Source organism: Rutilus rutilus, assembly GCF_951802725.1.
Source record: "Rutilus rutilus genome assembly, chromosome: 13".
Taxonomy (NCBI): domain Eukaryota; kingdom Metazoa; phylum Chordata; class Actinopteri; order Cypriniformes; family Leuciscidae; genus Rutilus; species Rutilus rutilus.
In genome coordinates, this window is record NC_140218.1 from 14,926,799 (window position 1) to 14,954,495 (window position 27,697).

Sequence of the window (27,697 nt, forward strand, 5' to 3'; positions counted from 1 at the left end):
ATTACGATTATTAATATTGGTTCGTTAATGTCATGGGGTTTTATCTACATATATCATTAATAAACACTATAATGCTCTATAATTTTAAGCTTTTAAGCAGTAACATTTCTATTTTTATTAATGTGATGAGAACGCAAGTAGCAGACTTTTATTATGAAATGTGCTCAAACCGCACAAGATCGCCCCCTGGTGAGTTGGAATGAAACTACATCCCTTGTTTATTATGATTATTAATATTTGTTCGTCAATGTCATGGGTTTTTATATACATATCTAATTTATTACGATGATTTAAACATAATTCGCCGGTTTAGAATTGAAATCATAATATTTTTGTTTTTATGTGACATTCTGTCCTCCTCCGGTCCAGTTGGCGGCAGCTGCACCTGTCCGCACGGTCATACATCAGAACAGTGTGTTCCAAACACCGGCAGCTTACGAAGGCTTCACCGGTTTAACCTCAATCGGTTTCGGAGGAATCGCAGGAGAAAGGACTATTGTTTCAGTAGATGATCATCTTGAAGTCGAAATATGATACTTGCAACCAGCGCTCAGCGGGGATTTGGTCACTAAAAAAAGCCAACTCAACAAACAGTTCGATATGACAGCGCGCGTTTGTTTATCACTGCGTTAATCGTGTTATTCAAGATTAGTCGGCATATTTTTACACTCATTAGAAAGGTCACGCTATTGTATTGATGGCCGTGTCAGGAGGCGCCCGGCGGATCCCGATGGGTGTTCGGACATTCAGTGAGTTTCTGGAAATAGCGACTGTTGGTCCGTGTCGCTCCAGCAGCCCGTTTAGATGCAGAGAGAGAATACAGCACTGGTCCATCAGGTAAAATACCGCACTTACCTTTCATCAGTCCGGTTTAAATTATAGAATATATTTTATAAACGGACAAAAATTATATACACACCACAAAAGAGGCTTTTATTGAACCATTGGCGTGTCACATCGCTGAACAAAACGAGGTGGGAAACACCTCCCCCCACAAAATTACCGTGGTAAAATTTCCGCTAAAACACTATTAGAATTGTTTGTCAGTATTATTTCAATGGTGACCATTTTACCCCTATTTTAGTTAGTGTAAGTTACCATAGTTTCAGTATCTTAATGATTAGGTACTAAAGTTACTGTTACAATAAAAACACTGTGACAACTTATTTGGCATGATTATTAAAATAATAAATAAAATGACAAAGATTCTTAAAGAAATGTATTCTTATACTTGGAATCTTACCATGGTTGGGGCGGGGAATGTTCTTATATTGCGTAATGTGACTGCTAATAAAAAAAAATGAAGCATGGCTTGTGGACATGTGTCATCATGGTAGTGCCATGAATATACTAATCATAATGGTATAACCAAGGCTTGACATTAACTTTTCTGCTCACCAGCCACTGTGGTTAGTGGTTTTCCGAAGTTACTAGCCACTCAGCATTTTCACTGGCCACAATTTTGACATCGATACCATGGGGAAAACTTCCATATAGATATTTTTTGAATTATTTCATACTTTGGCAGCAGGTATGTTAGGAGCTTTCAGGAGCCACTTAGGCCACTTTCAGACCTGACACACAGAGCCATTACACTGTTACACATGCGTTTCAGATATTTTTCAATATCGAAAAATCTATATTTTTGACAACACTACGTTGCACCTAGTTCATTTTTTCATATGCCTCATTAAAATACTTGAAAAATGTATTTATTATATATAAAATTCAACCCTCCAAAGTGGCTAGTGTTAATGTCCGGTGTTGGCCGGTGTTAATGTCAAGCCCTGGGTATAACCATTGCAGAGCATGTTTGTACCGTGGTACCGTCACAGTACTGCATGAACTGTATTTAACAGAATCTTGTGTCTCATTTGTCCTCTTTGTCAGACACCTGTCCTCCTGCGGGATCCTGATGACTCGCTATCCTCGCACGCTCTGTCTCTCTGAAGTGGATTTAACTCTCACTCCTCACAGGAGATCTTTCATCAGCCTCACCAAAAAGAGAAAAGAGTATTCAGAGAGGAGAATACTAGGGTAAGTTGACTTCTACCCTTCCCTAACTAGCCTAATGCTTAATCCTGAACAATAACCCCTTCTTCTTTTTTATGGAGGATGAAGGCAAGCATTATATATTGATCTAGTGGAGGCAGGGCAGCTGTGAACATATATCCAATACAGTCAGGGACATAAATACAGAAAGAAAATATTGTAAATAAAATACTATCCCTTTAATTTAGAAATTGGAAAGATTTACCTGTGATTTGGTCTTTAGGTTCTCGATGCAAGAAATGTATGATGTGGTAGCCAATGTGGATGACTACAAACACTTTGTACCATGGTGTAAAAAGTCCCAAACCATCATGAAAAGGGCCGGTCACGCCAAAGCCCAGCTGGAAGTGGGCTTCCCTCCGGTTGTTGAACGATACACTTCTATGATAAGCCACGTCCGTCCACATCTCGTCAAAGTAAGTCATCCTGTGTGCGCTTTACAACACCTTCAAGTGCCATCACTGAAACACAAAGTAAGAATTCATGACTAATTATATTTCACCCCATCCCGTTTCAGGCGGTGTGTTCGGATGGTAAACTCTTCAATCACTTGGAGACAATATGGCGGTTTAGTCCTGGTATTCCTGGCTATCCTCGCACATGTACTGTAGACTTCTCTGTAAGTACCAATTACAAACTTCTGCATCCAGGTAACCCATCGCTAAGCTCCACCCTAGATATCCACCATACTAAGCTTATTGTTACTAGGTCAAATATGTGATAAATAATAGTTTTTTTTGTTGAAAACCTATTCTAGTAGACCCCCAAAACAATATTAAGACTTTATAAAAGGGCATAATATGGCACTGGGCAGAAGTGTTATTTTAGTATCATTAATATAGTACTATACTATTTATTAGGGGTGTGACGAGACACTTGGCTCACGAGACGAGAGACGAGATTGGGTTTACGAGAACAAACCGAGATGAGATTTTTGCACAGTATTTTTAAGAAATCCTCAATGACAAAATTCATGACTGGAAAAATAGTCTGCAGGTGCATTTTGAAATGTTTTAACTAATCGTCTTGAATGAATGAATGAATGAATGAATGTCATTTCAGTTATGCATTGAAAGACAACAAAATCACAAACTCAACTGACTGGCTTCTCTCCTGTATGATTTGATATGAGTCTCTTCAGACCTTACTGTACACGAACAGTACTGTACAGGGAGCTCGCGTTTTACTTTCACTTTCGAATTTGCGATCGCACGTACTCCTTGTATAGGGAGCGGTGGCGTTGAGCACACATTCATTTATCAGATGCTTAGGCTCTGTTACGCAACACATCCTCCGCCATGGTCTTGTCATGAGCAGAGCAGACGTTTACAGTAGTTTACAATTGAAGTGACCGTTATCCAATAGCCTGGGTTTCCCCATGCTGCCTTGCGCGCATCGTGATTTTATTCACGCTGCTAGGCCGCCAGGCCGCCTGGACACCATGGACCAGATTTTCTCCTCAAAAAGGGAACCAATCACAGAACGGGGAGGGAGCAGCAAGACGATGACGACGTCTATGCGACACACCGAAGCAGTTTGTTTATATCTATTGTTGTAAAGTTTGGATCTTCGCTGTGTGTCATCTGTAGTGTTCTTCCAAGTCTAACTCAAACATTATACATTGTAGGTTATATACCTTCCAAGAGTGAGGGACTTACATTGAGGTTGAACAAAGCATGCAAATGAAGTATACAGGTTTAGGTAAAACACCCTAGACTGAATGTCTGGCCAATCCTAATTCAGTCAGCATAACAGTCTATTGCATTGCAAATTGCATAGACGAATCATTCGTGTGCTAATCCCATCAGTCTGAGTGATACTGGGACTCAAATAACCATTAAAGACAAAAGGTGCGTCTTGGGGCTACTGGCTCGAGCCATTAACGACAATAGGGTGAATTATAATAGAGAAAACAGGTCTGGCAGAAACTGTTGATACCATTATCCTAACCTAACCTTAAAATGCTAACTTCAATGTACTCAACTTTTACTGTTGCAAACTAAATTAAACATTTAATAAATTTGTAATCCAACACTATGGATCCAACATGGCAGCAGACGCGAAGTTACCTTTCGATGCAGCCTTAGACAGTGTTCTAAGTAGTTTAGAACGCAAGTTTATTTAGTCAAATTTCTGTCGCTCTACATACGTCATCTGGTATAATTGAAACGATTGGCTATGAGCTACGTACAGGCGCATTTGATAGACATTCGTAGCGCCCAATAAACGGCTCTGGGCATTCGTAAACCACGCCTCAAATACGAGAAAATGAACATGTGGTTCCCAGACCACGTCTCAATGAGACGAGGTCTGACGTTAGACAGGCTAGTTATCCAACTGAATAAAAAAAAAATTATAATTCTATATAAAAAGCAAAACAACAGTGGAGGCTCAATGTAGCGGTGGCATATTCTATGCTAATTTCACCCGCACTCTCCGTCATGGCAATATCGCGATACAGCTTTTCACCTCGATGAGAAATCTCGTCACATTTTAATATTGCATCACACCCCTAGTATTTATTCATATTTTTAATTAGTTATTATAATATTTTAAGTCCTTGTTAGTTTGAGTAATTTGGGTTTTTTTGTTTAGTTTTTATATATATATATATATATATATATATATATATATATATATATATATACATACATTTTTTTTATTGTTTATAGTGTTTTTAGTTTTAGTAATTTTAGTAAATCTTTATAAATGCAGCTAAACCAAAATAAAATGTTCAAATGAATGTTTTTTTAATGTTTATTTCAATGTAGTTATTGTTTCAGTTTTAGTTAACAATAATAACACTGGTGGACGGCAGCAGTTTCTAGGGTGGGAGTGTTCAGTGATGTTTGTTAGGAAGTAAACCTACCATGTGTGTAAATGTTTCTCTCTCTCTGTCACAGATCTCGTTCGAGTTCCGTTCACTTCTGCATTCGCAGTTGGCAACGGTGTTTTTCGACGAGGTGGTGAAGCAGATGGTGGCCGCGTTTGAGCGGAGAGCGTGTAAACTGTACGGGCCCGAGACGAGGATACCCCGTGAGCTCATGTTTCACGAGATCCATCAAACGTGAGGTGCATCGTCACACTGGACTCGTCTGCGTCTGGAACTCCCAAAACTCTTTAGATTATCGCATGACAAATCACATCACTAGATTACATTGGGATGGTACGATGGATACCATTTACTGATAGATGATATTTCAGTTCGCACCTTGAACATTACTTTTTGACTGAATGAAGATTAATTGATTGCCGCAGCTCTGAACGGTAAGATCAAACACTCGAACGTTTCATTAGGGTTTCATCTCGTTTACATATTCTTTCCTGCTATGGGTTTGTTGGGGCCAAATCTGAAGAACTTATTACTGAAAACTGAACGGGATATTTTAGGTGAAATCTGTCGCACGCTGTTGATTACCACACGAAATAATTTCGGTTTGTACCTCCGTTTTTAAAAACAACCAATAAAACACAGCACAACCATTGTTTACTCGCCTCACTGCAAATGCGCAGCTTTGACGCATTTTTATGCTTTTAAGTCAATATTATTTTCTGTGGTTATCGACAGCGTGCCAAAGGCACGGATTAACCCAGAATGTTCCTAGATATGAACATAGTGAGAATTCAAAATGCTTGAATTTGAACACGCTTGCAATGAGTTACTTGACTTTCACACTGCACTGAATTTATATTCATCTCAAGAAGTCGCACTCGAGGTTTGAGACTTCAATCACAACTGTAAATATAACCAACATAAATTATACAGTTAGAGTGACGTCATATTTCTCCCACCTATATATTTATGCTTAATAGACAACAGAAAAACTTGTTTATAGAAGTAGTGTATTGTAATGAAGGTGAATTTAGTTAGCATGCTAACTCAGGGCTTTGGAGAAATCCAAATGGAAGAAATGGAAGAAGACAGCCTGTTGTTCCCTAATAGTGATCCCAGTTTGTGCCTGTTCATGTAGACTGTGCCATTTTTTTTTGTTTTGTTGCTGCATCAATGTCTGTTTAAACACTACTTTATTCATTTATTGTGATTTCTTCGAAAAGCTACAGTATGAGCTGGTGAATACAAGCATAGTAAACGTTTTTGTTTTGTTTTTTTGAACGCTTATTTTATGAGATTTTATTTTGAGCCATTTCAATGCCTTATCTAAGTGTTCATGGCATGTATAAATGACTTCAAATAACGTTGTCGAGATGTCAATTGAGTATCAGACGCCCGTCTAAGAGTCTTCCATGGAAATGACGTCACCATCAGTAAATTTCTTGGGTGTATCATCAAAAAAAGACCTTGTTAAATGTCTGTTGAGTGAGAATGTTTGGTTGAACAACTGTGAATAACAACCAAAGAGATAATCAGTGCTTCGTAAGAGCAAGAAGAGCACAGGTTTAGGAACAAATTCTCCGTGAAGTGAATGTTATCCGTTCAGTGAACCTTAATTGTTGTCGGTGTTATAATCTTGCACAAGCATTTATTTTAATTTGAGAATCTATAAATTTATTTCAAAACCCATCATTTGTGTGTGTTTTAATTGAGCTGCTTGAGAACAAAGTACAACTTGTTGGATTTGGATATGCATTGACCCTTTTGTTTTCTTTCTTGCCTCTTAAGTTGAAGCACATTGCTAGCTCACCTTTAAGGACAAAGGTCTCAGCGCTGAGGAGACACAGGAGTACTTGTGAAAACGTAACGGTGGTGAACGCCAGGGGAACAAAGAATACAGCGTGAAGGCTGGCAGTGGAGGTTGAGGAAATCTGAGTAAGGTGCTGGTATCTGGGTCATGTATTTATAACGGCGTGAGAGACTAGTGGAGTTTCTTATTCATGCTGCCTTGACCTGAAGATCTTTACACAGAATTCACCATTAAAACCGAACTTGAATTAACCAATCCTCTAACTCTTTCCCCGTCAGCAATATGTCAAAAGAAAAACAGTTTTGAGGTTAATTGATGGAATTTTGTGTCTCTGGAAATTACTGATTTATGACGGTGCATTATGTTGAATATCAAAGTTTTTTTTGTCTATTTGCTAATGAGGGATTTGTGGATTATTTTTTTTATTTTTTTTGATTTGTGGAGTAAAAGTTGTATTTATTTTGACGTAAAAAAACAAAACATTTGACCGCTTTTTATTTAACACATTGTAATTAATGGGGTTATTATTTAATTAGATGTACACTTGAGATATCTTCACTTTCATTTAAACCTTTAGGCGTTAATTGAGTGAAATCATTCAATTTGATGTCACAGTTTCTATTATGACTTCAATTCATTTAAGTCATAGAATCATTTTTCTTTCAGATAAAACTCTTACTGGGATTCTGCTTTGTCTGTCATCAGTTATTCAACTAAATTGTCAAAATAAAATTTTAAATAGTACAGTTGATTTAGTATTTTACATTAATTCCACTTTAATAAATATGTAAATAAGAATTATATCAAAAGTAATTTATACATTCTGTACATGTTTAAATCTTTTAACATTTGACATTTTGTGCTATAACAAAAAAATTTGCTAATGTTTTTCTATTTATTTCTTATAATTAACACATCATCGCCCAGCACATGCAAACTTTGATCTAAATATGTTAGTTTTAGAAGTAAATCCACATTTATCTTAAGGGGGGCATCTTTCCCCATGTAACCCTAATGACTCCTAGTTGACAAATAAGTTGCAGTTACTTGTTGTTAGTAGAATGTCTAAAGTGGATAATTTTAAGTGGATACATTTCAGTTATAATTTTATACTTTGTTAGTTGTTTTTGTGAAATAGTCAAAATTAAACTTCAGTAAATCTCAGTAAGTTGTAAAGGCAACATTTTTTCATATATTCATATTTTATTTCAATTACTGACATTTTTAAGTTTTAGTTACCAATAACAAAACTACTCCAATGTTGTTTTGTTCCCAATGTTCTTCAAAATGTGTATTCCACAGAAGAAAGCAAGTCTTAAGAGGTTTGGAGTGACATGAGGGGCGAGTAAATGACAAGAGTTTTCATTTTTGGGTGATCTCTATCCCTTATATTTTGGTTAATCCTTTATTCCTTAAAAAAAATAGTTGTTTAGATGTTCCAAAGCTATCGAAATATGGCATTTCTCTGTTTGATTAATTTGAACATGTGCAAATACAAATGAAGTGGACATTCCAAATATATGAAAATTATAAAGCAATATACCAGCTCACTCTTAAAAAGAAAGGTTCCATCAAGGGGTTTTCACAGCAAGGACATTTCAGTGAATAGTTCTTGAACAAATTATATAATCTAAAGAATTAGATTTTGTGCGATGGAAAAAGCTTCCTTGTACCTTAAAGGTTCTTCATGGAAACACTAAAGAACCTTTATTTTTAAGAGTAACTCTTATTTGGGTGTCTAGTAACCAGAATATTGGCTTGGGTTAATGTGTTTACACTGGCGATGGACAGCTGAATGGTAGAATGTGATCAAATTTGATTAACATCAGAATCTTGAGCACATAAAGACATTGAAAGTGAAAGTGTTTCATGTTGAAAATAAAAAGAAAGAAATCCTCAAAGGGTTTGTTAAAAACATTTATTGGTTTTCATTTTTTTGTCAAGTTTTCCCATTATTTTTTTTATTTTTTGTTCACCTAAGCTTCTTTTTCCCCAATCAATCCAGACTCATTTGAACCCCATTCTCTTGTTCCCCTCCCCATTTTTCCCTGGTGGATCCGACTTCAACCAATTCTCTCCATATTCACATTCCTCATTATTTAAATTAACCCGACGGAGCATAACCCAGTCACGTACATCATGATGAAAACAGTCACACTGGAACAGGGCACGGCAAACCAGACAAATATTCTCACGCTATTAGATGAGTGGGGTTATTATCCGCACAGAAAAATGATGATGGGGGAGGGGGAAAGTGCCATTGGAGTGCTTATGGACCGACTAGCCTAAATAGCTGCTAGATTATCCAAAAACAACCTGAGAGCAAGCGTGCAAGAGAGCAGGACCCGTGTGCGCCACAGCAGAGGTCAGATCAGATGTACAAGTCATGTTTTAAATTCTATTAAAGGTATAGTTTGTTTAAAATAAAGGGTTAAATGAGTCATAATAGATGGTTGTGAGGGATGGCGAGACTGTTTTGATATGCAGTTCATACAATCAAACTATATTTACATGAATAAATAAAACCACAAATTATGTATACCTACACAAAATGACAGCTTTTCTCTTTATACAAGACAACGTTCATCAAAACACTGAAAAAAAGGGAAACTAAAACTCTAAACAGGTAAAAAGGTAGCAGATTTTGAACGCTCTTGGATGAACGTACAAATGAATGCCACAAATTCGACTTGCTCTCAAGTTGGTACACGAATCACCGGCGACTACAATAACTTGTGTAAATGACACAAATCTTTAACAAATCAAAGCCAATATGTCCACTGATTAAATAAAGGGGAAGGGGGGGGGGGGGGGGGATTGGAAGGACTGGTTAGTTTAAATAAAAAGGGCACCACATGTGCATACAGGAAGATGAAGACGATTGGTTGAAGTCAGAGAGCAATATGAGAGATAACTTAAAGGGGCAGTACCCTTTTAAACAAATATACAAGCTTCCCAAGTTGAACTGAACTCATAGAATCAATTCTATTGAGAGAGGACCGGTTTGCCGCCATGGAGTGCTCTTACAAGGAGAAACGTGATGTTAGCTATATGAACGCAATGTCAAACTTCATCGAATTATCGGACAGGCTCAGAGCAGGGCTTTGACGATTCGTTTCCTCGTACAAACAGAGGCTCAAGTGATCTCGGGGAGAATAAAAATACAAGACTAAAATACTGAAATAGTTGGTGTGACGGCTGAGGATAAAGGGTTTATTTACATACCAGGTGAACAAACTCTTCTTAACTAGTATTCAATAGTCATTCTTTAATTTAAATAGGAGAGAAGTGATTTCTGGGAAGATATCTTACTCTCGGCTGTGTTTCTGGACAATAACACGGCCCACCCCACTACATCCATAGCTGCGTCATTCAAGCTGGTCATACGGTCTGGAAAATCGGCATGAAATGCGGGAAAACTGAAGAGGAGTGACCACAAGCGATGTCTGTGTAATGCGTCTACACATTTCCTGTGAAAATGCAGATGTAAATGTGGTTTTGGGAATGAAAGACTAATAAGAGTGTAAATGGGATGTGTAATCTTGACGTTCTATATTAATAAAGGCCCTTTTTAGATGAAATTTAAAAGTGTACTGTCTCTTTGAATCCCTTTGCCCGGAGGCTTGTTTCTAATAGTTTAAGCTCCTCCCCTTCCTGTTCTCACTCCGCTGGCATGGTCTCTCCCTCTCTAGCCTGATTTGGCCCCAACTAGAGAAATGAGTCCATCCGTGCTCATGGACTTGGGGCGTTCCAGAGGGAAGCCAAGCGCTCTGCTCCACACCAGCTGGGCGAGGACGCCCAAAGCCCGGGATACGCCGAACAACACAGTGTAATAGTTCATCTCAGTCATGCCATAATACTGCAAAACACAAGAGTGCAAATATGAGAGGATTTCAGAGAAAAATAGATGTAAACTGTACAAATAGAAAAGGGCAAAAAAAAAGGATTAATATAAATAAAAATTATCTTATTTGTTTAAAGTGTATACAAAAATTAAATGTATTTAATAGATTACATATATAATACATATTTTTAGTTATATATTACAAATATATATTTTGTTTAGCGATTGCCTGGGGAAATGTTTACAGCGGTCATTATAAAAATATTTTTAAGTGCAAAATGTCATGCTTGACTATTCAGAATCTAGTATTCAAAAGAACTGTGTAATAGGACCAGGTATATTTATACATTTCGATTTCACATATGTTAATTACTTCAGACAAATAGATATCTTTACAAGATAAGATAGATATACAAGATAATTTAGGGGCACTTGACAAAAATGATACAGACCTGTACTAAAATGCCACAGACCATCTTTTAAAATCACATTTATATGTATTATCGGCTGATTTCTGGTGTCTTACTTGCAACAGGACTCCGCTGTGAGCATCTACATTGGGCCAGGGGTTCTTGGCCTTGCCCTGCTCCAGAAGCACATTGGGTACGATCTTATAGAGTTGAGCTACCAGCTTGAACATGGGGTCATTGGGAAGGTGCTTGAGGGCAAACTCGCGTTGACAGGCGTAGCGGGGATCTGTCTTCCTCAGCACAGCGTGGCCATAGCCTGGGACCACCTGAATAATGACATGAGAGAGAGAACAATCAGTGTGAATAATCATCCATTATACTTCGATCCATCTGCACTGAGTTTCTTTTGTATGTTCATGCATTTCCTATTGAAACAGTAAGTTGGAACATATCAAAGGCACTCACTCTGCCTGATTTGAGTGTGTTCCAAATGTAATCTCTCATTTTCTCATCCGACACCTCACCCCCGAGCTCCTTCTGCAGGGCTGTCAGCCACACCAGAACCTCCTACAGGACAGAGGAGGAAATGCATGAATGAAATGCAAAGCTGGTTAGTATTTCATAACCATATGTCCTGTGCAACAGGAAGCACATTAAGGCTCAAACCTGATTGGCCAGTCCGTGCAGGGGTCCGGCCAGGCCATTCATAGCAGCACTGAAGGAGAGGTAGGGGTCAGATAGGGCACTGCCGACCAGGTGACTAGTATGTGCGCTGACGTTTCCACCCTCATGGTCACTGGAGAGAAAGAGAAGCACACAAGGTTAAGGACACTAAACTAGATTGTAGACTGGCAAACTAACACAACCACATGAGGGCAGACTTGATTAATTTTAATATTCTATACAGATCCCCCTTCTTTCCTAACAAGTACACTAGTAAGTTGGGTGTTGTTCCTTGCTGACTGAACAATGCGTGTACAGTCTAAAGTCACCGGCCAGTGGGAGATTAAGTTAGATCAATGAACTTTGAAGTACCACACAATCATTTTTCAAAATGTAAAGTTCATGAGGTGTGTCAGTTTAACGCCATTAACAGTTATTAGAGAATTTAAATACACAGATGTTTTGGGGATTTTACTGGATTTCAAATACAATATTTATTAGTAGATTTTGTTTATTATTAATTCAAAGAGTTTATTACTTAAGGCTTTTTATGTACTTCATTTGCATCCATTTATTCAGCAATAAAAGTGACAACTGCTTTTGCTAGCGTAGATTGCATGTCTCACCGGTCTAAAGTCCCATTCAACACTGCTGTGTGTTAAACATCTTATCTTGATTAATCTGTCAGTTATTTATTCATCCACTAATCAGACAGCTAATCCACATCTTGATCAATGATGGTTGCAGCCCTAGAAAAAAACCCTTACTTGACATTGTTCAGCATGTTCCTGCAGAGGAAGGTAGAGCAAATCGTTTGCTTTTAATATTACACCACTGCTCTTCACGTCATTTTCAGTGTCAGATTGTGGATGTTTTTCCTATTAAGAGCCAATTTACAGTATTGTACTTGTACTATTGATGTTTAATGGCATGAATGATCCAGTCTGGTAATAGACATCAGGTGCATTCAGGCCTCCACTGGAAATACAAGCTTTTCTCAAAAAGCTTGATGACTCCGAGAGAACACTAGAGAGATTTTCTGAGAGCAATCACAAAGGTTAAAAGTCCAAGCTGACCTCATTCCTTATGACTGCCAAGAACCTAACAGTGGAGGAGGAGTTTATGACGAATGAGTCAGTGAGTTTGTAGGTCATGTGATGGATTTTTTTATTAATCATAATAACATTTGTTTTTCTTGCAGGAACAACAATCATATGTTTTTGAATTATGTTATGCATGTGTCCCCTTTTGGCTAAAACTCGTGACTTTGGTTGTGTGAGTTTAAAAATAACAAATATGGGAAATGAAACTAGACAGATGTCTAAACTTGAAACCTTGTGGTTACCTAGTAACAAGAGGGCTTTGTCTATGAAAACCAATCAAATTGTAAGGAAATTATGTAATGTTGCCTTTTTGCCATACCCCTTATTCTATAAAAACTGTTGTATTCGTGTTCGCTGGTGGGATTCTCAATTAAATTTGTCTGAGATCTTCCGGCCATGATGTATTATTCTTTTTGGGGGAGATTCTTTGAGAACTGCTCGGGATCTCCTTCGGCCGTGATTAAAGCATTTAAAGGACATTTGCTGAAGTCTGTTGGTTTATTATTGCCGCGCAGCAAGTCAGATAGGGGAGCAAGCTAGTTAGGGGAATAAGTTAGTTAGGTGACTCGGCCGACGTCGACTGTAGACGCGCTGGAGTATAAATATTATTGAACGGGGACATCGACTGTAGACGAGACCCAGAGAAACTAACGTCGACTGTAGACGAGACCCAGAGAAACTAACGTCGACTGTAGACGAGACCCAGAGAAACTAACGTCGACTGTAGACGAGACCCAGATAAACTAACGTCGACTGTAGACGAGACCCAGAGAAACTAACGTCGACTGTAGACGTTAGGGGACGTCGACTGTAGACGTTAGGGGGACGTCGACTGTAGACGTTAGGGGGACGTCGACTGTAGACGTTAGGGGGACGTCGACTGTAGACGTTAGGGGGACGTCGACTGTAGACGTAGGGGGACGTCGACTGTAGACGAGACCCAGGTACATAGTTAGGTTTAGGGAAAAATCTACCACAATTATCACCTGTGAATGGTGAGGTACAGCCTCATGAGTTCTGTGAACTGTGGCTCGGTGTAGCCCAGCATGTTGGTGAAGTTGTGTGACCAGTCCAGGTTGGAGTCGATGGCGCCGATGCTGCTGCCTTCACGGTACAAGTTGCGGTAGATCTTGGCCGCCACGCAGGGGAGCTTGGCGATCAAGTCCATTGAGTCTTCATACACAAACTATAAATAAGCAAATAAATATCTTAGTCAAAAGTCATTTTACTCTTATCATCAGGTTTATCTTTACAAACTTCACCATTAAAGTTTCTAGAACAAATATTTTCAACCACTCACCTCCCAGTACTTGGCCTTGTTAACTCCCTCAGAGTAAGCCCGAGCAAAACTGCTCTCACTGTTCAGAGCCGTGATGGCGGCGCTGAACTGAGACATTGGGTGCAGGTTGGTGGGGAAGTTGTCGAGCATGGTAACCACATGAGAGGGAAGGGCCGCGCGCTTAGCCCACTCCTTGGACAACCAACTCACCTGAGGAAACAGAGTTAAATGAGAGGAAAAAGATTACTACATGGAGATACACACATATACACATACACATAACAACTAGAAGCTCAAGGAAACAAAAATAATCACAAGTAAAAAAAAAAAAAAAAAAAACTGTTTTATCAATAAAATAATTTTGGTAAGCAATCATGTAAGTGGGATGATTTTTTCTGAATCCTAAACACCTTATTGGGGTTTATTTTGTGATAAATACAGACCGACTGTACATTTTCCTTTATGTTAATGTTAAGGGCTTTCGCACCGGTTGTTCTAGGAACTTGGTTCTAGCATCTAGCCACTAGGGTGGTTCCCCAAGAACTAAATGTTCCCGTAGGGCCATTTTCCTGGTTGCAGTCGCACTGCCAGTAGGAACTCTGAAGTGACGTAAGCCGCACTTGTTGTGACTTATTTTGACTGCGCTGAGAACAGCAGAGCCTGAGCACACAGCGCTCCCATTCTCCGTCTTCATTAGTTTCCGGTTTGTTTAACAGTCCTGTCTAATATTTTATTAGACAGAACTGTTATACAAAGAAAGTAGACAGTATATGAAGTATTACCATTTGCCGTGCAGTTGATGCCCAATGTCGCTAGCTGGGCAGAAATACATATTCATGTTTCGCTTGGTCCGCTCAAAGTTGCGTTGGATTTTCTCCTTAGCGTAAAGGTTGAGAGGTCCTTCTAATCACTGTTTTCCATGTTCGTAGAGTTAGTTTATGGAGTAAATATATAGGCTATAAACTGTGTTTACACAGCTTTTTTTTTTTAAATGGTGGGTGCTGGTGTTTCACGTGCATTCAGCCAATCACTGGAATGACTGAATCACTTACATCACTGGAAGTCTATTGCACTGGGTTAGACCCTACTCTGAAGTAGGAGCTAATTAAGTTTCCCCAAAAGGAGTTCCTAGAACTAAAATCGTTCCTAGTTAGTGCAATGCGAACACGCCAAAAACCAGGTACTTCCGCCATTAATTCTAGGAACTACGATATGATTCCTCCGGTGCAAAAGCTCCTATTAAGATCTACGCAAAGAGAGCTGGAACAAAACTCTTTGTTTCTCAATAGATATTTCCTCTATTGCGCCCTGAATTTCTTTAACGGGTAACACTGCAGTGAATATGAAAAATGAATGAATTCCTCCTCACCTGCTCATCAGTGGGCACCTGTCCTGTGATCAGCAGCCAGAACAGACCCTCTGGCAGCGGCTCCTCTCCGCCGGAAGCTTTGGGCAACAGCTGCTGACATTCTGGAATGCTGTAACCACGGAAACGGATGCCCTAAAGACGCGATCGATAAACACAGGGAGGGCATCAGTACGTCTGACTGAATAAAGTAAACAAGGAGAACTGGCGCTTCAAACTCTTACAGGGTTCAGGGGTTAGTAGGATAAATACTAACCCAATGTATATATTTATCCAAGGCACCGTGGTGCAACTATCTATTTTTAGCATACAGCAGCACTGTGTGCCAATAATGAGCTTATATGACATCATTCATGGTACATTTTCAAAACCTGAAATGCCTATTTTACGTGTCAAGGATAAATGCATATTGACGGCTCAATTTTATGGGAAACAGGAGCTTTTAGTCCGTTTTGAGTTAAAATACTAAAATAGTATGTATAACAAATAAAAACAATAAAATTCTATTCTAATAATAAAAATAAAAAAAAGACTTTTATTAATATCATAATTTCATAACAAAAAAAGGCATTACATTTATTTATAATTAACAAATGTTTAAATAAATATAACCTGGCATGACGTGTGTGTGTGTGTGTGTGTGTGTGTGTGTGTGTGTGTGTGTGTGTGTGTGTGTGTGTGTGTGTGTGTGTGTGTGTGTGTGTGTGTGTGTGTGCGCTCACCTCATCAGGGTCGAGCACAGAGGTCTCGTACACTAAACCCTTCATGCCTCTCATTCCTCCATAAACCTGTTGAACAGAAAAACAGCACTCAAACATTACTGAGATACTTCTATCATCACCCTTTTGTGATGTTTCCCAGTCCGCCATCTCACTTCTCTGCCCTATATTTCTTGTGTGTCACATTTTGAGTAATTATGCCCCTTGGATGCAGTTTAGTCCGCAATGTAGAATATCTGGCAGTGAGACAAAGACCACATGACTCAGCTGAAAGAACAGCCATGATAGCAGCAGAACTCACACCATAGCCTGAGGGTCCTTGAGAAAACAGTCGTCCAATCAGAGGGCAAAACAATATTACTGTGTTTGTGGGGGTGTGCAGCACCATATCATGTGAGATAGAACTGGTCAGGCATGTTAGGCAACACTTGCTCGTGTCATCAGTCAGATGAAACAGAACCTGGTTGAGTAAGGGGTGATATATCCTAAATTTAAGCCAATGACTCCAAGCCAGTTACTCAGAAAGAATACAATATTAGTAATTGTATTAATAATAATTGATTTACTTCACTAATAAAATTACCATCTTCAGGATTACTAATGATAATCCTGAATGATATCCAGAAAAATATCCAGTAAAAACATTTCTGATTCGTTTTGATAAAGGGGTATTTGAGTCTTAATGGGGCTTAAAGGTTAGAAACATTAAGAAACAAGGTACTGTAAATATCACGATTAAAGTGTTGTGCACAATACAGCACAGCCTTATTGCTTTTTATAAAAGTGAATCTCTGATATATAAGCAAAGTGTGAGTGGTGTTGAAGTGAATTACTGTATCAGTGTTGTGATTGTTAACAAAAACAAAACTACTAAAAATAGTTTGTTAAAATAAAAATAAAAATATTAGAGACTAGAATTTGTTTTAATGTTTAACATTGAACAATGCATGTTGCCTTGGCAATTAACTGAAAATAAAATAAGTTTAAGTACTATAAAGACTAGCCTAAGTACTATAAAAACCTTCGAGACATGATTTACAGTAATGGTGAGTGCAGTGACGTTTCTCTCACCATGTCCACCGTTATCTGACCGATTGGAGTTTTGCCATGCTGCTGTTTGAAGTTTTTGATCCTGCTCTGCTCTTTAGGGACGAGGTCTGCCAAAACATCTTTTAAATTCTGCACAAGTTCAAGGAAAAAAGGTCAGTGTTTGGTAAGTGAATCTGGCACAAACAGATTTAATAACTGTCTAACATGCATTATAAAGGACAAAGTGCTTTTTTGAGGTTCAAAGAAATTATACAAAAGACATTTGATAGTGACTCAACCTTTCAAAAGCAAGGCTGTGATCTAATCTCAGTAAGTGTAATTAACATCTGAAGTCTGGTTCTGGCTGTGATTACAGATCCAGGATCTGAAACGATGCAGATACATACCGTGGATGCGCTGGCATTTCTGGCAGCCACAACAACGCATGCTGCATTCTGGAAGAGAAAAGAAAATACAGACTTTGATGAAAGATGCAAAGCAGCCAGGGTTAACAGAGATTTCACTGCAGAAGGTCTGCTGACAGCTGCAAGGCAGGTGACTTTAGTTACACAATGCAAAACGTGTCAGTTGCCAAGGCGATGCATTTTCTTTGGACTCAAATTACAAAGCTTCTTATTACAATTCGTTGTGCTGGACCAAATGCTTTCAACTGGGTCTGAAGTCAAAAGCCCAGAAAACAGTTTACATCTACAGTGATACAGAGCTTACTACATGTAAAACAACATAATCTGCAAAGCATTTCTCTATCATCTATCACAACTTTACCAATTAGCAGCTGTGTTTTTTTTCTGTCCAAGAGAGGTACAGCACACGTATTACATGATAGACAAGAAAGACTGGCAGAGAAACTAGATGTGAGTGTGTCTTAAACTTTCACCACTGTGCCATTGATCATGATCACCTTATGTGGGATTCAATCTTACAAATATAACACCGAGATATAGGACCTACCAAATACAATTTAATTATAGCATTAAGAAATAGGCTATGTAATGGCAATATTTCAAGAACACAAATGAGCCCGTTTGCAACAGAACACAATGGATTCTGACAGATCCAAGCTAATTCTATTACAGAATTCCTTCAGGAAGAATGATGAGTTTTTCCTGTATGGCCCATCCCTTTTCTACATCAAGATACATCCTTAATTTCTATATAAAGCTTTAGATTAAGAGCCCTGTCTGATCGACACACAGCAGGACCAGAGATAAACTGCCACTGCAGAATGACTCACGCACGGACGTAAAGCCGGGTCAGATTGGCAAGCTTTCTGGGGAGATGATTCTCCTAACAGAATAAAGTCACTGGAGTCATCATTAATCCTCTACACACACACACACACAGACAGCTGTTTATAGCATTTAGCAATGGGTTGTGAAATTGAAAAGATGTTTAGCTTAAAAAAAGGGTAATTTACCTACAACCCAATACAACATGTCAGCGAGTATTACAAAGCGAAGCAGTGCTCACATTTTCTTTAGCAAATTTAAAAATAGTGATGCACCAATACAATTATTTTGATGGTATGGGCGACAAAAAACTACATAAAACAAAAAAAAATATTTTCAATGCAGTATTTACAGTATGAAAAATGGATGTTCCTTCTGAGATTTGCAAAAGATTACATTTAATAGTGTTATTGCCTATGATTTTCGTTTTTAATGATTAAAGCGTTAGAAAGCACCAATCAATTTAAATGTAAAAGGAGTAAATGAGCATGCACAAATCAAATAACTAATATATTGACATACACGCAAACTCTCTAACATGGCCCTTGAATGTATTATTATATTATCGATTGTGCATAAAAATGCTGTGAAAAAAGCTTGTTTATTTTTTTTCTATCAGTCTTTAATATCCAAAACAAACAGCACAAGACAGAGAAAACAGGGCTGCAGTGCACATACTGGTTTGCTTTCACCTGAAGGGTCAGACTAAGACTGGGCGATTGAGCTGGATTATACAGGGAATGACTGCAAAGCCAATACTTTCTACACCGTGAGCCTCCTGATCGCCATGCAAGTCAGTGCATCGACATCAGACACCCGTCACTCTGTCTGCACTATAGCTAAAGATTTCTCTTTGTCCAGAAATAAAGAGCAGCCTGACACACCTTGCATGACATACAGTAGCTGTGTGACCAGAAAATCATTCAAATCAGTCAATCATCATTTATGGGGTGGCCTTTATTGTTGCTGATAAGAAACTGCTTGTCTCTGACCTTCCCTCAAGTCTATGGCCGTGTAATCTGTGGGAAAGGTGATCATACTGGCAGCTGTTAGTTTGACCCGAGTGCAACGCAGAGGAGGGCGATTACATAAGCCTCTGTACTAGTAGCGGGAATTCCTAAATGAAAACGATTTCGCTGTCTGTCTATTAAATGTCTGACAAGTACGATCACAGCGGAACATTCACATCCGCATTGCGCTGCCGTTGACACGTCAAGGTATGAAACAGCTTCACAAACAGGATTTTCAACCACACAGTATCATTATTTCTGGGTTACAAGCATTCAAATGATCACAGATGCACTGGTATTAAATTGATATAAACACTGTCTACGGTAGTGAATCTAGCGATCAAAATAAATCACCTTTTGAAAGGAACCTGATGATTCAAATAACAATTGAATCGATTACATTGACACCAGTAGGTGGCGACAAGTGACTTCATTTTGTGAATGAAGTGAATCATTCAAGAGATTTGTTAAGAAATCTCAGATACAGCCAGTAATTAAAGGGATACTCCACTTTTTTTGGAAATAGGCTCATTTTACAACTCCCCCAGAGTTAAACAGTTGAGTTTTACCGTTTTCAAATCCATTCATACCACTTTTAGCATAGCTTAGCATAGATCACTGAATCGGACAGGACCATTAGCATCTCTCTCAAAAAAATGACCAAAGAGTTTCGATATTTTTCCTATTTAAAACTTGACTCTTCTGTAGCTACATCATGTACTAAGACCGACGGCAAATAAAAAGGTGCGATTTTCTAGGCTGATATGGCTAGGAACTATACTCTCATTCCTGCGTAATAATCAAGAAACTTTGCTGCCGTACCATGAGTCCAGCAGGTGTAATGATATGACGCAACGCCTGAAAATATGGTCCTGTCCGATTCAATGATCTATGCTAAGCTATGCTAAAAGTGGTACCGCCAGACCCGGAGATCGGCTGAATGGATTCGAAAAACGGTAAAACTCAACTGTTTAACTCTGGGGGAGTTGTAAAATGAGCCTATTTCCAAAAAAAGTGGAGTATCCCTTTAAATAAGTGAAATCCTTAGGAGTGAGTCATTGAATCATTCATTCAATCCGTTCATCATTCCTTCAATAAAAAAAAGATTTTAAATTAAATATATTTCTAAATAGACTGCAGCAATTAACATTTTGTCAGAACCTCTAGTTAGTAAATTACACGTTATTTTGTTTAGTTGTCTATTCAGAATCATGGGATAATGGTGATCTCCATTTGAAACAAAAAAAATGTGATTCTCAATTTACCCACAACCGTGCAGCTCTAGGTGAATGAAAACATAAAATAGCTAATACAATGTAATGAGCCAATACAATTCAATAACAGTGTTTCCTACTAATTACTCAGACTTGCATAATTTCTAACATTTCTATGGAAGTTTACAACATTACACTAGATTTGTAATGAGAATGTCACAAAAACGTAAAAGGTCTCTGCAGTTTTCCACAAAAAATAAAAGCTAAAGGGTTTAACACTTGCAAGTGAAGAAATTAAGACAATAATGTTGTAATTTGACAAAAGTAAAATAACTATTAGCCTATACTTACTATGAAATATCCCTTTTTTATTTTACAGTGTAGTAGTTTTAAAACAATGTAATATGCATTTAATGAATTCAGCTTTTAATTACCGGTATGTATTTGAATAAAAAAAAATGCTACATTACATTTTTGGAGGAAAATTCTACAAGGACAACTCAAAAATGTAAAAAATTAAATGCACAACTACAAATCCTAAGGTGCAATGTATGCTATATAACAATAACCTTGGCAACAGCATCAAGGTAAGGACCACGTCACAAATGCTGCAGAGAATAGGCCCAGTGCATTTGCAAAGGGATACTGGCCAGCTAGCAATCTTGTTGACTTTTCACTCATTTCCTATTGTGACTACTGCGGCACAGACTATTCTACAGAGCCAGCCTATATGCAGAACAGACACAAGGGTCGGCGTGTTAGCAGGGATCACTAGTAATACCATATGGAGGAAATCCTGCACAAGACAAAAGGACTCTTTGTGAGTTTTCTTTAGGAAGGGAAAATGTATAAAAGATTGACAGGTTATTCTCTCTATTGACTTCCAAAACCCCTCTGTGCTTTGTTTAGGTGAAACACCTTGTTTTTCTATACTCAAAGCAGATGACAGGTGGGCAGCGGTGTCAGACGTGCTAAATAAGTTGTCCACCAACTGAATGCTTTATTAGGAACAGCTCTTTATGGTACCACTGCATAAAAACCCATTCACATAGCTAAGCAAATCTCCCAGCAGTGTCATTTAAGTCTACATGTGTTTGCAAAGCAGACTAAGTACTAGGTCTGAACAAGGTCCAACACATTACCAATAAAACACGAAAATTATGCAAATACAGTACAGAAATGCACCTTGGTCACTCCTGTCCTATGAACTGATAATCAGCAGATTACATAAATGTAATACAATGCAGAAGAAAAGGCAGAGAAACTATTAATGGTGTACACAGGTCATCTAGGGGTGTGAACGGAGGGTTAACCCTGAATGACAAGAGCACAGTGACCTATATTACCATAACGTCATTCCGACACAACTGAGACAGTATATGGATAAGTGCAAGTTTCTTAAGGTTATATAAGTGACACTTTTTCCACAAATTTTTTTTCCTCATCACAATCTAGATGTGACATGTTAAATATCACCAGTCACACATTTTGTTCAAGGCAGTTAAGATCAAGGAGAACATAACTATATTGAGTTATAAAATTTGTATGGCTTATGACTTAGGAATTCACAGAATTTGAAAGACTACAATGGCAAAAAAAAATAAACAGGTCATCATCCACGAAACTACTCATGCTCATTTTTCACATTATGCAAATTCCATAATGTCACAAGGTTTTAGAAACTAGACCATGGGGTTTCAAACTGGGGTATGTATGTATGTATGTATGTGTATTATAGTACTGTACTAGTGAGTAGGCGAAACCCTGATACTAAGTAGACAATGCACAAACCCTATATAACCTCTTAATAACCCTATTATGGTGCAATAATAATGATCTAGCAACTCTAGCAAACTATTGAAACCATTCACACATTAATGAATGAATGACAATCCTGAAGGTCAAGTCAGCCAGAGGAAAAACAAGAAGACTAACCTGTCAGACTACAGCTAAACAGGTGCAGATCGAAGATGTCAAAGTGACTGTTCAATTTTAGTTACATTAGATCAACTGAAACTGGTTAAAGTGTTTAATTTCATGTGAAAGGACGTCAACTACGCAACTGGGCTTCAGAAACACCCCAGTAAACCAAATATAACGGGTGTCTTTGTCATGTATCTTTACATGGCTAAATGAAAACATTCTTCAAACTCAACTTTATATTGGCTGTGCCTCAATTTTGTCCGTTTCCTTAGACAGCTTGATTGAAGTGCGCATTAAAAGTTCAAACACAATTTTGAACGTCTGATAACATTTTTGAAAGCCTATGTATGTAACGTTAGTCAAGCACAATTGGTATTGAAAGACAGCCGCTGATTTAAATATAGAGTTATAGGGGGAGACACAAAAACAGAATATGTTTCATGCATAAATGACCTAAAGTAGATGATCGATATGGTCTATTATTACTGGCTGGCTGTCACTACGGTAATCTATGCTAAGCTAAGCTAGGCTAACCTAACCAGGTAGCAGCCTGTGTTTCCCTCACTCAATTTAAAATAAAACTTTCCTACCTTTGAACTGAGGAGCCTTGGGGCTAGTCTGCTGATAGAGAGGAAGGACATTGTTCGTTTATGTGTGTATAAATATTACAAGTGGTTCTTTATCGACCCCTGCTTGAAGGTGCCCCTCTCGCTACCGTGCTCGCAGTGAAGGTTGAAAAAGGAACTCGAGGGCCTGTTGTAGGCGCGGTTTGAGTCAGCCAGGGCCTGGTGAGTATGGAACGGCGAGACGCGTTCTGATTGGTTGAAAAGGAGAAAGATGTTTTTGATTGGCGACAAGTCACATCGCTTTTTCATTTGATTGGCTCAAAGACAGAACGGCTATAAATTATTCAGACGTATACGTTAAGCTCTAGGTTGTTCTTTAAACTGCCTGTCTAGAAATAGAATGACAGATATGCTCATGTAAAGTCATGTGTTTTTTTTAACAGTTTCTTTGTTCATTTTGTAACTGAAAGGGCACCTTGACCTACACAAATAGAGAACGTATCTCCAAAATTAAGTGCTTTTAAAATGAACAATATTCAATAAATGTTTGAATTATATCAATATCAGCTAGTCTGATGTGAATAACATTCCTTTGGCTGCTTTTGATATGTGCATCGTCCTGCAATGACTTGAAACTGCATGTACACAAAGATTTCAGACTTTATTGGAAAAGGGTCATTAGATACAAATATATAGATACAGAGGCTCAAGGACGTTCATTTCAGACTTCATGCTGCCTGTAACATTGTCATTGCTCTGGTAGGAAGGATTTTCTTGGACCTACAACACAACAGAACATTCTGAGATATGTAACTTGCTTAGTTGCATCACAATGTCAACACACATAACTTACAAGATTTCTACATATACATTTCAGCAATACATGAAGGTCACAAAAAATAAGTTTAATAAAATAATTTTTTTGATTGGTGAATGAGAAGGTTGAAGACTGGACGACAGATCTTGTGTTCTATGACTAGAAACTTTAAAATACTCAAAACAGTTTTTTGTGTTTTTTTTTTGCCAAACTGTTTTCTCATAATAATTATCATCATTAGTTGATGGTGTTTCAAAAAATATGATGTCACTGTGTTATGAGCTGGTGAACTTCTGGATTCTCAAATCTGCATATATCGATAAAGACTACTATTCAAAAGTTTGGGGTCTGTAAGATTTTTTTATGTTTTTGAAAAAACGTTTAATATGCTGATTTGCTGCGCAAGGAACATTTCTTATTATTGATGTTGAAAACAGTATGTTGCTTAATATTTTTGTGGAAACCATAATAAAAAAAAAAAAATCATAATTCTTTGATGAATAAAGAAAGTTCAAAAGAAACAAATTTATTTGAAACAGATGCATCCTTGTTGAATAAAAGTATTAATTTCTTTAATAATATCTTACTGACCCCAAAGATTTGAACGGTAGTGTATATAAAAGCATATAATGCAAATACATGCTTTTGTTTTACATAATTTAGTACCATGGTGTATATAAAAGTACTCTGTTTTTACCAACCAATAACTTTACCATGGTACCACCACAGGACATTTTTGTCACAAATATAAATTAATGAAATGCTGCACACACTTTTTTTTTTTAACTAAATGCACAAACTGCCACATTCAAAACTGTAACATAAGTCAGTACCAAAAGGTTTGGTCACAGAGTATTTGGCACATTTGATCTGTAAACATAAAATCTGCATATGCATGACAATGGCAACGGAAGTTGTGTTTGCTTGCCAGCTAAAATATAGTTAATCTCGGTGTGAAATTGCACACAGCAGGGCTTGACGTTTATGAAGAGATATGATGTATGCTGGAGAGCTTATGAGGCTTCTGTAAACAGCGGCATGCAGTGTGATTCATTGATTTTGTACAGCAAGGACAGCCTGTGTACTTATACCGCAATGCTTTGGAGATGTTTAAAACTCGCTGTCTGTGCACACCGTGCGCTTTGGTTTAGCACACTGTATGCAATTTCAACATTTTTATCATCAATTTCTATTGAGTTTGGCACAGATATTATGAAAGAGTCAGAGTATACAGCACCATGCAGCCGATTTGTCATGCATATAAAGAACCAGGTTCAAATAACATGTTGCAGTGTACATTTAATCAAATCTCCCACAGTATAGGCTAGACCAAAACACTGGCCATTTACAGCCAATAACAATGTCTGTTTGGCTGATTAACAGATGTTCGGTTTGGTCAATGAATTGGAAACTACTTCTGATTTTCTTGTGAATTTGAAATAAATATTGTTTAAAACGGGCAATAATTTCATGTCAGCAATCTCATTTGCAGTCATTACCTATCAGCATTATCATCCACTCTTCTTTTATAGATATTAGCATAGTCCATAATGAAAAAACCATATCAGTTCAGTGTTATTTTAGTATTCTTTATATACTATTATAGTATTTAATATTTGGTTTTATTTTTATATGTTCAGCTTTAATTTTAGTTAAAGTTTTAGTAATTTTGTCATTTTAGCTTTAATTTATTTGAACTATTTAATTTTTTTAGTACTTCAGTACAACTAAGTTGCCAAGACAACATTTCTAATGTTCGTTTTAAGTTCTGATATTCATATTGTATTGATTTCAGCTATAGCTTAACTTTAGCTTTCAATGAACAAAATGACTTTTAATAGTGTTAGTAAAACAATAACAACACTGTATCTGTTGACTACTGGTACAGTATTTCCAACTTCACTATCCATGCTGGACAAACCATTAGTTCTCTCTCACCACAAGGTGTCGCTACAACATCAAGGCTAATCAACATGCCTGTGTATGCAGCATCTTTTACCCATTTTATACATAAACTGACTAAAGATGTTGATTGTCCTTTTACTTGTGATTTACTTGAAAACTGTATGAACCAGACCAGTTGTGTTTCATCCTCCTGGACACACAAGAGACATTTACGGTTGTAGTCTGAACAAAAATAAAAGCTTCCCAAAGTTGAGTTTGTGGTGAATAGCTGGTGGATTTGGTTCTCTTGATCTCCATTTTGCTCTCTTTTCCTTTGGTGAAATAATGCAACCTGAAGTTAGTCACCATAATGGGCACCTTTGAGGACCGAGAGAGGACAAGGTGGAAGAGATTACTCTTCCTCCTCGTCCTCCTCCTCTTCCTCCTCCGTGATGAGGAAGGGGTCGTATTTGAGGCAGTTGTGGAGGTACTGAAGGAGGGTGCGGTGCAGGTGTTGAGTGCTCCGCTCTTCTCTCAAGGTGTGACCTTCATCCGGGTACAGCTGAAGGGTGTAGTTGGCCTCTACCTTCACCAGACGACTCAACAACTCAGCGCTGTGTTGGAAATGTACCCGCGCTAAACACACACAAACAAGTAGAATATTACTTAAAATCCACAAATGATATATCGGATTTTAAATTTCATTATTATGTAAGCTAACCATCTGCTGTCCCATGTATGAGGAGGAAGTTTTCATCTTTTAGCGTATTGATGTTGTCCAACAAAGACGCAGTCTGCAAAGACACAACAGAAACGTGTGACTTTGTTAGGTCAGTGAATACAGTGGCAGAAGTGTAGTTAGTTAGAGAGTTATATTGGTATCTCAATCACTATATAAAAAGGTAATTTTAGTTTTATTTTTCCCAAATGTGACTTTATATCTAATTTTGGGTATAAAATAACTGTAACTTTATGTCACAATGTAACTTTAAATCTCAAAATGTTGACTGTTTATGTAACTGTAACACTATATGTGACTAAATTTCACAATTGTGATTGTTTTTTGTAACTGTAACTTTGTCACAATGTAACTTTATATCTCACAAATGTGATTGTTTCTCGTAACTGTTACTTTGTCACAATGTAACTTTAAATCTCAAAATTGACTGTTTATGTAACTGTAACACTATGTGACAAAATTTCACAATTGTGATTGTTTTTTGTAACTGTAACTTTGTCACAATGTAACTTTATATCTCACAAATGTGATTGTTTCTCGTAACTGTTACTTTGTCACAATGTAACTTTAAATCTCAAAATTGACTGTTTATGTAACTGTAACACTATGTGACAAAATTTCACAATTGTGATTGTTTTTTGTAACTGTAACTTTGTCACAATGTAACTTTATATATCACAATTGTGACTTTGTTTCTCGTAACTGTTACAATGTGACTGATTCTCATAACTGATACTTTAAAGACTTTAAATCTCACAAATGTGAATTTGTTTCTCTTAAAGGTATAGCGGAGGATTTTCCCGAATTTTAGAAAAGAACCGCCCTCTCCACTTTTTGAAAAAATGCACATGCGCAACACTCTACCTGCTCCCGAGAGGGAACGCCTATTAACCCTCTGGGGTCCTTCGTTTAACAGTCACACTCAGGACCTATTAGGGCGGGATTAATATATATATATAAAAAATCATTTTTTTTTTTTTTACTTGTTTTTTATAATATTTTTTCTTTTCTTTTTTGGTGTTTTGAGATAATTTTATGATTTTAATTAATATTTATTCAATAATTATGACCCATTTTTCCCCATTGAATATAATAGACATTTTTTATATATTTTTTTTATTTATTTATTTTTTATTAAAAAAATGTGTGTGTGTGTGTTTTTTTTTGTACTCTTGATGTTTTAGAG

At 37.5% G+C, this 27,697-nt stretch overlaps 3 protein-coding genes across 4 annotated transcripts in view; 1 reads left to right on the top strand and 2 right to left on the bottom strand.

The window, feature by feature from the left end:
- Positions 1-186: 186 nt before the first annotated feature.
- Positions 187-7,378, top strand: coq10a (coenzyme Q10A). The gene is made up of 5 exons (XM_084427992.1): positions 187-837; positions 1,891-2,037; positions 2,276-2,468; positions 2,570-2,671; positions 4,956-7,378. Exons 1-5 carry the CDS (start codon positions 698-700, stop codon positions 5,121-5,123), a joined length of 750 nt encoding a protein of 249 aa, XP_084284118.1. The 5' UTR covers positions 187-697; the 3' UTR covers positions 5,124-7,378.
- Positions 7,379-8,763: 1,385 nt separating this feature from the next.
- Positions 8,764-23,252, bottom strand: cs (citrate synthase). Its single transcript, XM_084427987.1, has 11 exons — positions 23,096-23,252; positions 17,516-17,563; positions 17,151-17,258; positions 16,083-16,148; positions 15,364-15,495; positions 14,016-14,204; positions 13,702-13,901; positions 11,616-11,745; positions 11,415-11,516; positions 11,066-11,275; positions 8,764-10,554 (listed from the first exon to the last, which is right to left on the bottom strand). Exons 1-11 carry the CDS (start codon positions 23,144-23,146, stop codon positions 10,384-10,386), a joined length of 1,407 nt encoding a protein of 468 aa, XP_084284113.1. The 5' UTR covers positions 23,147-23,252; the 3' UTR covers positions 8,764-10,383.
- Positions 23,253-25,600: 2,348 nt separating this feature from the next.
- Positions 25,601-27,697, bottom strand: part of LOC311302253 (inactive dipeptidyl peptidase 10) — a 58,163-nt gene continuing 56,066 nt past the window's right edge. The window contains exons 24-25 of one of the 2 annotated variants that reach the window (XM_084427976.1): positions 26,494-26,566; positions 25,601-26,408 (exon numbers count right to left, since the gene is read on the bottom strand). In XM_084427976.1, coding sequence (XP_084284102.1) covers positions 26,185-26,408; positions 26,494-26,566 — 297 coding nt within the window. In that variant the 3' untranslated portion in view covers positions 25,601-26,184. The remainder of the gene's footprint in view (positions 26,409-26,493; positions 26,567-27,697) is intronic. The other variant, XM_084427977.1, reaches the window with a different exon arrangement.

Excerpts from the sequence above, each read along its gene's own strand:
- cs (XM_084427987.1), bottom strand. The coding sequence starts at position 23,146 with ATGTCCTTCCTCTCTATCAGCAGACTAGCCCCAAGGCTCCTCAGTTCA. Across the intron at positions 14,205-15,363 it reads AGGTGCCCACTGATGAGCAG|GTGAGTTGGTTGTCCAAGGA; the intron begins GTGAGGAGGAAT and ends CTGTTTCCTCAG. Across the intron at positions 11,746-13,701 it reads CTGTACCTCACCATTCACAG|TGACCATGAGGGTGGAAACG; the intron begins GTGATAATTGTG and ends CTTTCTCTCCAG.
- coq10a (XM_084427992.1), top strand. The coding sequence starts at position 698 with ATGGCCGTGTCAGGAGGCGCCCGGCGGATCCCGATGGGTGTTCGGACA. Across the intron at positions 2,038-2,275 it reads TCAGAGAGGAGAATACTAGG|GTTCTCGATGCAAGAAATGT; the intron begins GTAAGTTGACTT and ends TTTGGTCTTTAG. Across the intron at positions 2,672-4,955 it reads CATGTACTGTAGACTTCTCT|ATCTCGTTCGAGTTCCGTTC; the intron begins GTAAGTACCAAT and ends TCTCTGTCACAG.